This window comes from Excalfactoria chinensis, chromosome 3, assembly GCF_039878825.1.
Source record: "Excalfactoria chinensis isolate bCotChi1 chromosome 3, bCotChi1.hap2, whole genome shotgun sequence".
NCBI classification, from domain to species: domain Eukaryota; kingdom Metazoa; phylum Chordata; class Aves; order Galliformes; family Phasianidae; genus Excalfactoria; species Excalfactoria chinensis.
In genome coordinates, this window is record NC_092827.1 from 45,456,693 (window position 1) to 45,472,460 (window position 15,768).

At 41.1% G+C, this 15,768-nt stretch overlaps 1 protein-coding gene across 1 annotated transcript in view; it reads right to left on the minus strand.

The window, feature by feature from the left end:
• Positions 1-3,088: 3,088 nt before the first annotated feature.
• Positions 3,089-15,768, minus strand: part of CEP85L (centrosomal protein 85 like) — a 103,661-nt gene continuing 90,981 nt past the window's right edge. The window contains exons 11-13 of the mRNA XM_072333183.1: positions 9,082-9,189; positions 8,509-8,722; positions 3,089-7,317 (exon numbers count right to left, since the gene is read on the minus strand). Coding sequence (XP_072189284.1) covers positions 7,154-7,317; positions 8,509-8,722; positions 9,082-9,189 — 486 coding nt within the window. The 3' untranslated portion in view covers positions 3,089-7,153. The remainder of the gene's footprint in view (positions 7,318-8,508; positions 8,723-9,081; positions 9,190-15,768) is intronic.

The window sequence follows — 15,768 nt, forward strand, 5'->3', positions numbered from 1 at the left end:
ATAGCGTGTCCGGGGCCAGCCACACAATCAGGCAGCACTGCTCCCTGCAGGGGAGCTGCAGCCTTCCTTTTCCAATCCTGAAGCAACGAGTGAGGTGGGCAAAAGGATACTGTGAGGGGCTGAGGTTTGGTGATGACCCACCTCCAGCTGCAACACTGGGGGATGCCCTGTGCCCATCACAGCCACCTCCTTCAAGCAGCACTTCTTTCTAGGGCTTCCAACCTGCTCCCAGCCCCAAACCCCTTTAGGCAGCACCTGAGGTTAGAAAGGTAACAAACCGTAAGACATCTGAGAGTGGTTGCAGTGGCCTGGAAAATAATTCAGTAAATGAGTGGAAGTGGATATGATTATAGAGAGTGCAACGAGTCCTTCCTCAGACTATTACATCAGCTTCAAAATCTCAGCTAAGTTGGTTTCCATCATGTGCCTTCTCAGCACAGATGTCATAAAAAGAAAATGACAAATAATTTGGCATAAGAGAATCTATAGTGCAGGCTGAGGGAAAAGCGGCTTTAAACCATAGAAATAATGCAGTGATTAAAGTTATGATTTTCTGTTGACAGTAAGTAAGAAGAAAAAGACGATTCCTAAGTGTAAGGCAATCCCATCTCAGCAGAGGAAGTGGCAGTGGCAGGAGGCTGTGGCCTGGGCCCTGTGTGCTGTGCTTTGCTTACCTTCACTTCTTCACCTTCCAAAATACTTCAAACTACTGCCTCAGTGTGACAAACTCCGGGACAGTGAGGAGGTGAATCTGGCTCCATAGTTCCCTCCATACGAACCAACCTCCACGGAGCAAGGCTTACACTCCTTGAGACTGAAGCAATTTGCTGCCATACTTGTGTCCCAGCCAGGCAAAGCCCTTAAAAGAAGGCCAGGCTCTGCCAGAAGGGGCTTTGTGGGGTGGTGGTGCTGGTTCCGCAGCTGGGCAGGTTCCCCTCATCAGACCACAGACAGCTGCAGGGCTGAGCCAGTTTTCCAGGCTGGCACTCAGGGTCACCATGAAGCTCATCATGAGTGTGGTCAGCAATGGTTTCAGGTGGTCAGGAGCTGCTTGTGGTCTCAGCTGTTAATGTAAGAGAGACAAGCATCTACGATACCAAGGTTGGAAAAGACCTCCAAGATCATCCAGTCCAACCATCCACCTACCACCAATACTACCCCACTAAACCACGTCCCTCAGTACAACACCTAAATGTTTCTTGAACACCTCCAGGGATGATGATGACTGCAGCACCCCCCTGGGCAGCCCATTCCAGCACCTGACCACTCTCTCACAGTGGTATTTCCTGATGTCCAACTTGAACGTCCCCTGGTGCAACTGCAGGCCATTCCCTCTAGTTCCGTCATTAAGTTCCACTCAGTTCTCCCTTCAGGGGAAACTCCAGTCAGAAAATCCTCTTAGCACAACTCCAGCATTACAGTTCACTCCAGTCCAGAATTTGACAGTGGTTCCTTTTCTCCTTCCTCTGGGCAAATCCTTTCACAGGTACATAGAACAGTGAATCAGTTTTCTGCTCTATTAATACACACGTGTTGCATTCTCTGGGGTAGCTGCCAAGCTGTCCATGCATTAGCTGAACCTATCGGGTTCCCCACAAGCCATGCAATGCCACGGCTTGAAGTGAGGATTCAGCTCCATGCGGATGGGACCAGTAACATCAAGGAAGGACTGATAAAAGCAGCAGCAGCCCCTAAAGGGGGAGTAACTCACTGAAAGGAAAATAAATATGCATAAGCTATGTAATATTAATGTATATTCATGTAATTAATGTTATAGCTCTTCATTATATGCTTTCTTTCACCTCTTGGAAACTCTCCAAGTGCACTGAACCCATTCATTTACAAAACAAATGACGCAGAATCATTAGCAATGGAATTGTTTCATTTCCATACAACAGGCAATCTACTGCAGATTCTGCTGCAGCAAATTCCTCCTCATTCGAGATGCTGTAGTGTTACCTGCAGTGTTCTTGTTTGATGTTTTATTTCTAACCACATTTGGGCTTGTATTTTGTTTGCGGTGTAAAGGCAAGAGAACATTTTCTACCACTACTATTGTTAGCAGTGCTTTCATCACGATCCTCTGAAATCTAAACCTGACTTTGAACAGTTCACAAAAGGTCACCCTCAGAAATCTTATGGAAAGTTGGCACCTGTGCAACCCTTTATATACATTTATACAGGGCACGGGGTGTTTTAATTGAATTAAAAGCATGTCAATCAACATTCAGTCACAAGGTTTGAGAAAAGCAAGTGATCTGTACCATATATCATGGATTAGCTTATCAAAATGAATTTCCCATCATCTTCAAAAAGGTGAGGAAAGAGATCCTTGACCTCTGTGCTCTGCACAGTGAGGAAAGCCAGGCGCCGAGGAGGAACAGTTGTCAAAAGAGACCATTCAACACTTGGTGCTCCAGCTGGGCCCTAAGATTTCTTATGGGGAGCAGCCTGAAATCATTTCCAGGTAAGCACACTTACTCAGCACTTGAGAAGACTCCTCTTCGGACTTTTCAAACTGTACCTTTTCGCTTACCTCAGAAGGCGCTAATTTGACACTGAGGTCAACGCTACTTGGTTTCATTGGCCTGTGACAACCCGTGGTGTTTCACACAGGAAGGATTTCTGCTTGCCATAACTGCTCTCCAGTATGTCCAGCGATCTGTTCATACTGAAGAATTCATAGTTGAAGAATTGGAATTAAAACCACGTGCCCACTCTCCCCGGTCCCAGACGCACTGCTGCTTTTGCTTCACCATCCCATTCTTTTACTTTCTGTCCAGCTTGACTGGTGTTGGGGCAACCAGCTGTTGATGGCTCCTCTTTAAGCTCTGAACCTAAAGATTGTAACAGCCCTCCCTACTGGTATGTGCCAACTCAGTCTATTTTAAAGTTCTATCTATAATCCCTCCCAGGAAGCAAGGAAAGACAGCAGCATCCTCTGAGAAAAGCAGGAGAGACATGACAAGAAACTCCACATTAAAATCACTGCCTTGCACTGAAGCAGCAGCTTTGCTGCCAATGGCTCGATGTTAGAACAAGAAATAAAACTAGGAAAAAAAAAATCAGCAAAGAAGAAATCCATTTTGTAACAAAATTTATTCTTGCTCTGTGGATACAAATCCCAAACATCAACCAACAAATTCCAGTGAAAAAATACCAGTCATTAACAATGAAAACTTTTATTATTATTTAATAAATAGAACTTTGGCATTCAAAATTCTAGCTGTAAACCCTACTTTAAAAAAATTACAAAATGAGGCAAGAACAACAAGCCTAAAGCTGAGCCAGCCAGTGGCTCCTTTACTTCATACAACGAACACATTTTGATTAAGTCATGACAACTCTATTTACATATGAGGTATTCTGAGCGGTTCAAAAATTGAACCCAATTTACACAACTACCAGTCTCTGGGGACTGATCCAGTACATATGTCAGCTGTGCTTTTAAAAGATAGACGCTCCAGATACTCCTCCCCACTGAACTAATGATATACTGCAATTAGTACACACAAAAGAATCACATTATGCTTTGAGTTTCCTGCTCACACTTCATATTCAAGAAAGCTGCATGCTACTAGCAGGCTGACATTCCGAGTGCACACCCAGTACCTGTTGTAAGTACTTATGTTTCTAGATAGTACACAGAGTTCTTACTACAAAAGCCCAACAAGAAGATATTGGCGGGTAAGAGGAAAAACAAGGTGCAGTCATCAGCGTTCTAACAACTTATCTAAAGTTCAAAGGGAATTTCTACTTAACTTCAGGCAAAAAAAAAGGCACAAAGGTATGCAGCTGTGGAAGTAATATTGCTAACGAGCTACTGGAATAAATCACCCCCTTCAGTAACAACCACTGACTGGTTTGCAGCCTACGAAAGTGGATTAATTCAGGTCTTCTCCTCTCTCCTGAAGGATCTCGTTACATCAATGGAAGAGCCAACAATATCCGCAACTCCTCCTATGTAACATCAGGGAGAGGAACAAGTGCTACGGAAGTGGGTCATAAAGGAAGGATTTTCTTTCTTTCTTTCCTTGTGCTCTTGCACTGCCAGAAGAACATCTGCTACAAGAAGCAGGCAGTGAGGGCAAAGGAAGGGAAGAAACATCTTGAAGTGGAAAGGACAGATCTTCGGCTCCTGCCATTACCTCACAGCCACCAGCAGCTTCAAATGTTGAAGTCTGAGTGGGCGGTGGCAGCAATCTCACACAATTATCGCACCCTGCAGTGACACAACTGGGGCCAGGAACCTAAATCACCTTCACACAGTTGAGCTGCGTTACTTCTACATAGCAAATAGGCAGCATCATCTATAGCTTGTCCTGAGACTTTCCAAGTCTTTTTCAAAATACATTCTTGAATACAGTAGTTACTGTAAATACTTTCTAAAAGAATTGTACAAATTCGATCTGAAACTATACAAAAAAATTACTGCACAAGTTTGCTGACAAACAGAACGGTACAGTATCCATTCATTAGCAGTTCTTTTTCAGCCCTTGAGATTGTCTAACAGCCACAGCAGAAAGTTGTCATGACTAAATCCAAGCGATTCCAATGTTAACATTCATTAATCAACTGTGTATTGAATACGCTGAATGAGATCACACGCACTACATTTTAACCAATTAATCGGTCATGCATATCTTAGACAAAGCTTATTCCACTTAGAGGCATCTGTAAAGCGATGCGTATATAATAACTGCTACTACTACAACAGGCCCAATTTCAAGAAACCAAAGCAAAATACAGTATCAGTGTAGATATTCAGTTGGTAGCTTGCATCTTTGGCTCAAACATCCACCATTTACGGCCCTATTTTAATCTGTCTGAGGCAGGTAAACTCAATTGATATACATATTTAAAACAAAACAAACAAACAACAACAACCCAACAACCAAGTGCTTTAAAGTCAACATAAATATCACGGGTTCCCTAAAAAATAATAATAATATTAAAATGCAAGATTACAGCATTGCAATCAAAGTATTACAGATACAATGGGACCTCCTACCTGAGGGACTTTCAGCTAATACTTACAGAGCATCGCAGCTCCTGAAGTGCTTTGCAAATGTTAAATTACTGATCTCAACTCTGCAGTACATTCAATGGGTGAGACAGCGGAACCGCACCAGTCAAGCGACAACACAACAGGACTGTTCCTGGACTGTTCCTTCACTGCAGGGCCAAAACCACTGCACTACACCAAAGGAAACGGCTGTGGCCCTCACCAAAAAAGCCAATGCTTTTACATCAAGAGACAGTGGAAAACCAGTGCAAAGATGCTTATTTTCAGTTTTGCACTAGTATAACAGTACACTTTCGAAACTACAGAGAGAACAGCATTCAACAATTCAAAATAAAATGGCCTTTTCTGTTTTCCTTCTTCAACCTTAGAGCTGATTTACCATGCAATTTCACTTGAGATTTAATCTGGATGTTTTTGCGCCCACCAGAGCTGGGCCAGTCAAATTAATCTCTATATGAAAATACCGCATAGCAACAATATACACTGCAACATCATTTGTCACAGATCAGTCCTGTAGGTTTGTGATAGAGAAAATGGTCAAATAAATTAGTCATTACAGCAAAAAAACAAAAACACCCCCAAAACAAACAAAAAACAAACAAAAAACCCCAACACTAAATTATAAACACACTAACAGTAACTGCATAACAACGAACAGAAAGCAAAACACCAATTTAGAATTCATAAATTCGGCCTACATTGCTATAACCATTTCTTTTTTTCTTCTATTAAAATGGACACCATCAGAAAACTGTCGCTATAAAAATGTTACCCTAGAACTTACACAATTCTAATCTCTACGCTAAGTGATTTCTGCTGTTGTTCCTGATGCAGGTCAGCAGACTGACTTGCACCGTAGCCACTTGAATACCATACGTATGACCAAAGGTCATTCATTTTCTTGATAATGTGATTTTAGAGTGGTTTTGCTACCTTCAATTAAATACCACTTTACACCGCACACAACTGTTCTGATAACTTTCAGTACTGTTCCAGGAACGTGGAAGTGTTAATATTTTATCTGCCCCACAGGAGTGGAGCAGCACTGCCAAGTGACACTCATGGAATAAACTACAGAATATGATCGTATTTTTAAGGTAATCTCTTCCTGCAAGAAAGGAGAGATCAAGAATTACCAAACAGTGTAGGAAAATTTGCAGTCCTTGGATAACCGAGCATTTAATACCGATAAACGGAGACGTTCTGCTTTGAGCCCTGACTTTGCCAAATGCCTAACACTCATTTTGTAGCTGCAATAAAGAATGATTGAGGTTGTTTACAACCTCATCAGAGGTCTCCAGGGATGCAGATACAGAGAAGCCACATTTTAAAGTGGAGGTGGCATAAATAAAAAGTATTATGGTATGAACACTAAAATACAGTCTATTCTTTTTGGACAGTCACCTACTACACTGCGGTTCCACACCTCCCAGTTTCTCTGGGTTTGTCACAGACTTGACGTTACTGAAACTCCTCAAAGCAAACGTGATGATGCTTAAATTTTATGGGCTTCATGTGCATAAAGGGATTGAAAGTTGATTTTCTTCCATTCTTCATCAAACAAGCCACACATTCATTACTAAAAAAGTAAGATATTTTCTGTAGCAAATTTTTCAGGCAACTTGAAGAGCATTTACTGTTTGTAGCAGTCTAAGACTGTTCCAACTGCAGGTTTCAGAAGCCCCCATCTTCACCACATACAGCCAAAGGTCATCTGGCTCTTCGCACTGACTTCAGAAGGCAAGTAATGCCACACAAACCCTTGAAGGACGAAAGGACTGAGAGTAGTAGCAGCATGGCTATTCCAAAGCTCCGATTCCAGAAACTAGTTGAAGGAATAAAATGAGCCCCAATGAAGGAAACAGAGAATCCAACTGAAACATTCTTCACAGCTTGTTCCTACATTCAGTAGTTTGGAGAAAAGAAAGATTTCTTGACATCTGTACCACTCTGTTCAAACCATGATTCTCCCTTCCCCACCCAGTTATCAAGATTACACACGACGACCCTCAAAGAGAGGCATGTGCAGTGGTATTTGCTATCTTCCAATATGGCTCCTTAATAGAAATGCAAAGACCTGTGACACAGCAGCATTTAATAAGTCATTTGCTACTAGATGAAATGTTGTCATTGAGTGATGCAATTGTCCCCCATGTCCTGAGCGTAACGGTCTGACATTATCGTCCTTAATTCATCAATATCCTTTCGTAACTGACAAACGTCCGAGAGCTTCTTCGAGAGAGTCTCTGTGCTGTGATAATTTTCATTCTCTTCAGCTGAACAGTTCAGTGCTACAAAAAACAAAAGCCAAGGTTAAAGCTCTAACAGCCGCACTCTGAATATCTAAACCAGTCAGCCTCTCTTGAAATAAAGGGAAAGTCACTTGAATTAACTCAAGAAAAACCATGCTCCAGTGTGATGAAAGGCCAACAAAACATTGTACCACGTGAACTTAAAGCCAGTTGAGAACTGAGAACCCCTGCTCTGCTGAAAGACATGCTTTCCTTTCTGCACCTAGGCTCAGTAATGACTAATCACTCTCAATAGCAGTGAAAAAGTTGGGTAGGATAACCATTTTTGAACCCTGTAGCCACTCAGTAAAGAAGGCTTGGGAAATGAGACTGTGTAAGATTATGAGATAGTACTACAGATATGTTACACTATTCATCCTGCTGGCTGATGATGATCTCATGGACTCTGAGACTCGTATATGTGCACTCACAGTGTTGCGGAGGTTTCCAGAGCAGATGAATCTACACGGTGCCTGCAGAACACTGCACTTTTACCTCCCTACTTTGCTGAAGGCAGAGTTCAGCAAATGGTCTGAGTAGTTCTAATTAACACTCAGAAATCAGTAGGATATGATACATTCAAGTGGAAAAAAAGGAAAAGTTTATTAAGCTTGTTAAAAGGAAAAAACTAACAAAAAACTACAGATCTATGTGGCTGGCATCAGGATGTACTTTCTGTCTCCTGGTTTACAGCATAGGAAGTGGAGAAGGACATGGAATTATAGTGTTATCAAAGCTGGAGCTGCCAGGCATACAACTTCAAAAAATGGCCTGCTTTTGTCTCACCTTCCTTGTTATTTTAGAGGGCAAAACATGTTTGACAGAAGAAGTCCATTAACCCTTAGGGCTGACTGCTGTGTGCATCACAAGGGAGACACATAGATACATGTGACACAAAGAAAAGCCTTTCCTTTTTAACAGTGTGAACATATCCAGGACTGAGTTTGTATGAACGCCTAGACATCTCCTCCTGACCTGACTAAAACCAGTGTAGCCTTAGGCAGTTAGCAGCCCAGGTGTGCTAAAAGCTCAGCACTTTCAGAGAACTCCGGGAGTATACTCTGCACAACCGCTCTAGTTGCATAGTCAGAGGAAGACTGTCCTCTCTATGTGGCAAGAGAGAGACACTTAACTAAGCTGTTATTATTCTGCGACCAAAACACTAGTAAGCACTGGAATGACATCACTTACATCTGATTCCCAGCAGTAAGGAAAGGTTAGGCTCCTTGCCCTGAGCTCTCTGGGTAAGAATACTGCACAAAGCTTTCAAGTCAAACAAGCAGTGGGACATTTCCTTGAACAACTGGTCTGCAACAGGCATTTTTTCAGACACTGGTTGCCGGGACTGTTCCACCTGCCGTATCTGCTCCTTCAGAGAAGCATTTTCTTCTGTCAGTCTTTGGTTCTTCATGAGAAATAAAGAGTAAAAAAGATCAAGTTAGTCTGCAGCGTGTAGCGTCATAGAAAATTTCCTATATCAAATCACAAGCAATACTAACTACAAATAGTTACTTCCATACATAAGAGCTGGGCCCCTCCGAAGATCAGCAAATAGGCAGCTTTTACACAGCTCTTAGTGGCCTTCACCTGTAAAAAATTCTCTTCTTGAGGTAGGGGTGGTATTTATTGTATTTCTGCACAGCACCTATCATAGTAAAGCACGTATTAAGCTCATAAAGCCCTACCACAAGTGACTGCAATCACTTCATGAGGTTCTTCCTACCTGGCGCGGTCACGGATCGGGTTTTTGGAGTTTTTACTTACTTCAGAGAGAGTTTTATTTAGCTGTTCTACATTTCGTTCTTTTTCTTCAAGCTCATTTGTTATCTTCAGGACTGTTCTCTTTTCTTGCAAAAGCTTCTCTTGCATAGACTAAATTGAAAGAAAGCACAGGTAACCGTTTTCAATTCTCATACTGCAGGTTAACAAAAACATATCCTCAATAAAATTCCTATGCTTGTTATTCATTGCTTTTGAATTACACATGAATTTCTACCAAGTTCCACTTCATAGTGTTCAAATGGACTCCAAGAGCTCTCTGGACACTAGCTTAGCTGCACCAAATATCTGTGAAATTCTTTAAACTACTAGCACCTGTTTTTAAACAAAAAGACCATGTATGCAAAATGTTACCCCAACACAAGGTAACAAGGGATGTATGGAAAGTTAAAACAATCACGCAATCTTGCTTACTCCATCCAAATTATTTCACCTGAAAAAAACATATTAACGACAAGTAAACTTTCTTTATGTAATTTCAGAGTTACAGCTGAACATTTTGTTTTGCCCCTGTTTTCCAGGAAGATTGTGGCAGGTGCTCCTACAACCTTTCACAGCATAGTATCTACCTACTGAATTTGTTACACAGCAGAGAAGAAAGCCCCTGGTAGCTGACACACACTACCATCCTCTTTAAAATCATTCAAACAAGATAAATCAGAACAGGGTACTACAATTTTACTATGCTGAAATAACAACAGCAGGCAATAAATAAATAAATAAAAGCCCCATAATTTATTCGTAGTTTATGGTGTCATATAGCAATAATTACAATCATCATTAATAAAATCAGAAATACGTTTCTCAGATGCTGCTGTACTTAAGAACTAGAACTTTCCAGGTTTGACTTCCAGGTCAGTCATAAGCAACAATAAACCAACAACTCCTGAAATGTGGAAAGAGCTGCTGCCAACTCCCTATGAGTTTATACTGATCGACTGATTTTAATGCATTCAGCATGGCCACGGCTACCTTAGCTGTCAAATGCACACCTTCACTCTACTACTTGTTTCAAAGTCATCTGGCAAAATTCAGAAAGGGGAAGATTCAAATCATCTTATCTGAATACTAATAACAATGCAATAGCAGGCATGCCCAACCCACATCTACTGGGCTGCACATGGCCCAGCACAGCCCACACTGCGGCCCACTCTTTGCCCCACACCACCATGGCAGCCGCTCTTCGCACCAAGTGGCCTGGCTCAGCCCCAGGCACGTACCCATCACTCAGCAGCAACCAAACATCGGTGTGCTATTACCATCATCTCAGCTGATGGACAAGGGTGAGGGTGCAGCTGAAACCCACACGTACTACATTACATGTCCTTATGCCACTTAGCGAGTCAAATGCAGAGATTACTGACAATAACATTTCTAGCTACCTAATGTAGTCTCCAAAGAGAAGACAATCCAAGGAATGACAAACTGTAGATGAAAGAAGGGTGTTCAATGAAAAAACGGAGAGATTAGCATTTCTTGTTAGGCAAATAATACAGCACTATGCTTAATTCGTAAGGAAATCACGTCAGTTTTCAAAGACTGTCTTTGAAAAAGACATTATGTGCAGAAACATGCTGTCAAATTCGATGAATGTCAAGGAATGCTTTTTAAAGCAGAACTGAAAAAAAGCCTGTCACCTCAACAAATCCTTAAAAAAGGTACAACTCAAACAGACTCTGTTATAAAAGCTAGTTACGCAGTACCAAATCTGACTGCAGTAAAATCAAACCCACTTACTGACGGTGGAGTTTATTATGCAGTCCATGGAGACACAATTTTTCCTGACAAAAACCAGATTTTTCTAAAATCAGTTTGTCTCACCAGACTGTAGCCAGGCAAACTGAAGAAACAGGAATGTCCAGCAAAAGAAATTTGGACAGTAAAGCTGCTTATTTCAAATGTTATGCTTTGGCATCAGTACTGATGCTATAGATACAGCTCAACTTGCCATTTTCATTAGAGTTATCAATTAAGAATACCACTGAAGAAACTGCTTCTTTGGTGCCATAAGAAGACACAGCAACAGGGGAACAGCACAGCAACTTGAGGGGAAATGGCCTCAAGTTGCGCCAGGGCAAGTTTAGGTTGGATATTAGAAAGAACTTCTTTACAGAAAGGGTGGTTAGGTACTGGAATGGGCTCCCCAGGGAGGTGGTTGAATCGCCATCCCTGGATGTGTTTAAGAGCCGTTTGGATGTGGTACTCAGGGATATGATTTAGCAGAGGTTTGTTGTTGTGGTGTTGTTTTGTGGTTGTTTTTTAAGAGATAGGCTACTGGTTAGGCTGCGGTTGGACTTGATGATCTTCAAGGTCTTTTCCAACCTGAGTAATTCTATGATTTAACAGCTCTTGTTCTGTATGAAGCAGCAGAGATTACATTACAGCAGTGCTACTGAAGGCACCCCAATGATGGCTGGTAAAGAAGAACTTGGTGTTAACAGAAGATTATGCAATTGCCACCAGCAGCTCACATTTAATGAGATTTCAGTGCATCTTACATTGAGAAAATTTATGCATAGAAGCTTTAAAAATTGATAACGTCGTGCAAATCAAAAGCTGTGAGTTTCATTAAGTCCGAGGAATTGAATCATCACCAATACCAGAAGTTCCATAAAACTATGGATGCGGATTACAAGAATGTTATTTAGTTTTCCTAAGTAAGGTGGTTAAGTTGGAGTTAAATGCTAGTAAGATTTTGTTATTTCCAAAATGAAATCAAGTCATTTAAGGGTAAAAAGGAAAATTTTTGCAAGGACTTGAAGATGAAAAATGGCTCACAGATTTAGCATTTCTGTGGGATTCAATCTTTCATTTAAATGAGTCAAACACACTTCTTCAAGGAGGAAATCAGCTTGGTTGTGCTGTGTTTCAAACCATAACAGCAATTGAAATGAAACTTGAATTATGGCAAACTCGAGTTACGGTAAATAATTTTATGCATTCTGATACATCAACTAAACGCAGTCCTGTGAACAGCAAAAAATATGCAGCTGTGTTTATTGTTTTGACAAAGGAATTTGAGAATAGGTTTCAAGACTGCTGAAAAAAAGTCATCCCTTTCTTCATTTATTTGTGACTCCATTTCAAGTCGATACAACATACGTTATCTGTGAATTTCTAAATGGAATATAAAGAGTTGTCAACAGATATTCAACTCAAAAATATAACCGTGTCTCTTTACCAGACTTTTGTAAGACCTGTCTTTCCAGAGAAAAGTATCCCTCAGTTCACAATCACACCTTATTCACATCATCGCTTTTTGGCAGTACACACATTTGAGAAGAACTATTTTCAAGGATGAAGTACAGGAGAAGTAAAATTTCATGAGAAATCCCCAACAAACACCTTGAGAACTCACTAAGAATTGCAACTGCTCTCACTGAACCAGACCGAGGCATTAGTTTTGCAAAAAACAAGGTCAAATAGCTCACTAGTTTCATGGTTTTTTGGCTCTTTTCTGTTTAATTAAAAATACTAAAAAATAAAATGTTTTGTTACTTACATACATTAACTATTATGTATATGTGTATATATATATATATATATATATATATATATCTTATATGCAGTCTAACACAATTCCTCTTCACTCTGTGCACCCTAAGGAAGCCCCAAGCAAGCCATAAAGGTTGAATGCCTGTAAAGTCTTCTGATTATATACATTCCCGACTTCTTCAGCTTTCACAAGGAAAAACAAAAATAGCCTTGTCACTAATTACTGACAGATTTGATGCTGTGCTACAACATTGCATCTGAAGTGCCTCTTCTCCATGCCTAGCTCAGCATATAAATATGTAAAACCTGTGTCAATTATCAGATGCAAATCCAATCTCATCATGCTCAAACTACAGCTGGTGCATTAGTGACAACAGCAGTGCGTGCTCTGGCACTGTTTCAAATGTAACCTTCCACGGAGTGGAACCAGAGACCACGATGGGAGGAGGAGATGGAATGTTTCACAAACCAATGGATCTCGATTTACAGAATGACTCTGTCTGAGAAGAATGGTTTGTCTTGAATCTCTATAGTTATAAAATCCTAAATATTCATCTTCCAAAACAAAGAACTCTGCCATAGGGAATTTTATGTGATAACTTAAATAAAATGTTACGGAAGGATCAAAGTCAGTCTTGAGTAAAGCACATGTATTAACTGTTACAATATGGTGGTGTGCTAAAGAAGGATATAAAACAATTAAAGAACAACAGAAAATGGGCTACAAAGGTGGTGAAGGACCTAGTGGACAAGGTGCATGAGGGGTAGCTGAGGTCCTTTGGTATGCCCAATGCAGAGCAGAGGAGCTGAGGGGAGGCCTGATGGCAGCTGCAGCTCCTCACAGGGAGTGGAGGGGCAGCACTGAGCTCTGTTCTGTGTGACAGCGACAGGGCCCATGGGAACAGCATGGGGCTGTGCCAGGGGAGGGGTAGCTGGGGGTCAGGGACAGGGTCTGCACCACAGGGTGGTCAGGCACTGGTACAGACTCCCTGAGGAAGTGGTCACAGCCCTCAGCTGATGTAGTTCAAGAAGTATTTGGACAGCACTTTTAGACACTGGGTTTCAATTCTGGGTGGTCCTGTGTGGAGCCAGGATTTGGACTTGATGGTCCTTGTGGGTCCTTCCAATTTGGGATACTCTATGATTCAACTGCTGTTTGAGAAGAAAGCCAAATTTACTCTTATGTGAGAGCTATTCCTAATTGGTATGAAGAATGGAACTTTCAACTAATACTGTGGACTTGTAACACATAGGAAACTATGTCTACGCATTGAGGCCAACCCTATACCACATATATGGCTTACCTAATGGAGAAGAAACCTTTTAACTGACCTGCCAGCTGTAAGAACACTGCTGACAAGGAAGTGGAAAGTAGTAAGAAGCAAGGCAGGGCCAACAGGAACTGGTGTGCAGCTTTGAGAGTTTCCTAATAATGACATTCAGCTCAATGCAGCACAAGGAACAAGAAACTTTGTGACACCTTCTTCTAAGCCAGAAAACAATGGCGTTAAAATTTACACATTCAATCTAGATGAAAATACTTTTTTCTTTTCTTTTTTTTTTTTTTTTTTCATCTAAGTAACAGGAATCACAAGGCAGAACCCAGAAATGCTACTTGTTTTTAGAACATTTTCACATGCTTTACGTGCCTCTCTGTTCACCCACATCATGCCCCTAGCAAGGAAGTGCTGAAATAGTGTGCATCCTATAGATAAGCAGTGGCTAGAAAGCACAGCTTCGTGCTACAAAGGAAGGGGAGGAAGAAAAAGGATCATGGCTCCATGTCAAAGGAAACACTGTGGGCCAAGAGAGGGCAGGAAATAGCTCTGCTTGATGCTTTTCCTTTGTTGCACTTAAAGATGAGTGTAACATGCAGTGGTTTAGAACAGTCACCTTCATTTTATTTTAAGAACAGTCTACTGAGAAAAATGGCCACACTGAGTCAGACTGAAGGACTTTGTCTCTGGTAGCAGCCATGCAGAAGTTGCTTAGAGGCAAGGAGGTGCAACAACAGGTACCCAAACTATTTTCCCATCTTCTCAGTATCTTCACTTTTTAACAGTCTTTATTGCATTCCTCTTCCATAAGCAAATTCAGGGACACCATGAGCTTCAATTAAGACACATGCATTAGTCGTATTATTTATGTTTCAAGTTTATGTCAGCAACAGACATTAAAGATTCGATTGTGCAGCCTTCCTTAGGGTGGGTAGGTGGGTACATTCCCCAGTATATTTTGAGAACTACATCTGTCACTGAACTTGCATAACAGTGCAAGCTGCTCTGAAATCACCTTTAGGAATATTCAAGGTAACATGCACATGGTCAGCTCACCAACTGTGCCACATAACAGCAACTACTAAGCGTGGAAATAAGTGTTACTTCTGAGAGGCACACCTAACATCTATCACTCTATGCTATCCTTACCTTAAAGCTCAGAAAAAGCACATACGCTTACCAGTTTCCTAGATCCCATAGTGCTATAAAGCGGTCTGTATAAATGCCTACCAAAATTACTAAGTCTCAAGACAAATGTGGTGGTGAGAAAAAGATTAGAAAGTTTAGGAAGTTCAAAAAAGATTCAGGTTGGTTTAAATATAACGTGTATATTTCAACAAAACAATCTAAACTGAGTTATGGAGCGGGGTGGAGAATTTGAGAAGGTTATGGAGTCTGATTTGTGACCTTGTTTCTTGAATTATGAAAGTACATCTGCCTGTGCCATAACTTCCACATACAGCAGGCTGCTCTGTGCAAACGTAACCATTCGTTAGATCTTGCTGTCCTCAAGCCAAGGAGAGCTCAGATGTCTGTTTTTGCTTTTCAGTTAACAGATGTACTTTATGTTGCAACTCCATACTGCTTTTTTACAGAAACATTTGATATACAGTAGTCCAATTAAGCAAAAATGTTGTCAACAGACACCAGACCTGCTGTTTACTTGCACAGCAGAAAAAAGAAACAATATCATAGGGGAAGACAACTTACTTTCAACAGATACAAATAGAAAACTCTGCTACAGTGAGCAAAGTGAAAGTAAGAAAAGCACATTTTCCTATCAAGTGCTAAGCAAGCAGTTTTGTATTGCTTTGTTACTTGGATTCTACCTCCACAGTGAACTCCCTTCTACTTCAGAAGAAGAAGGCATTCAGCTACCATTTTGTTGTTCTCCCAAACC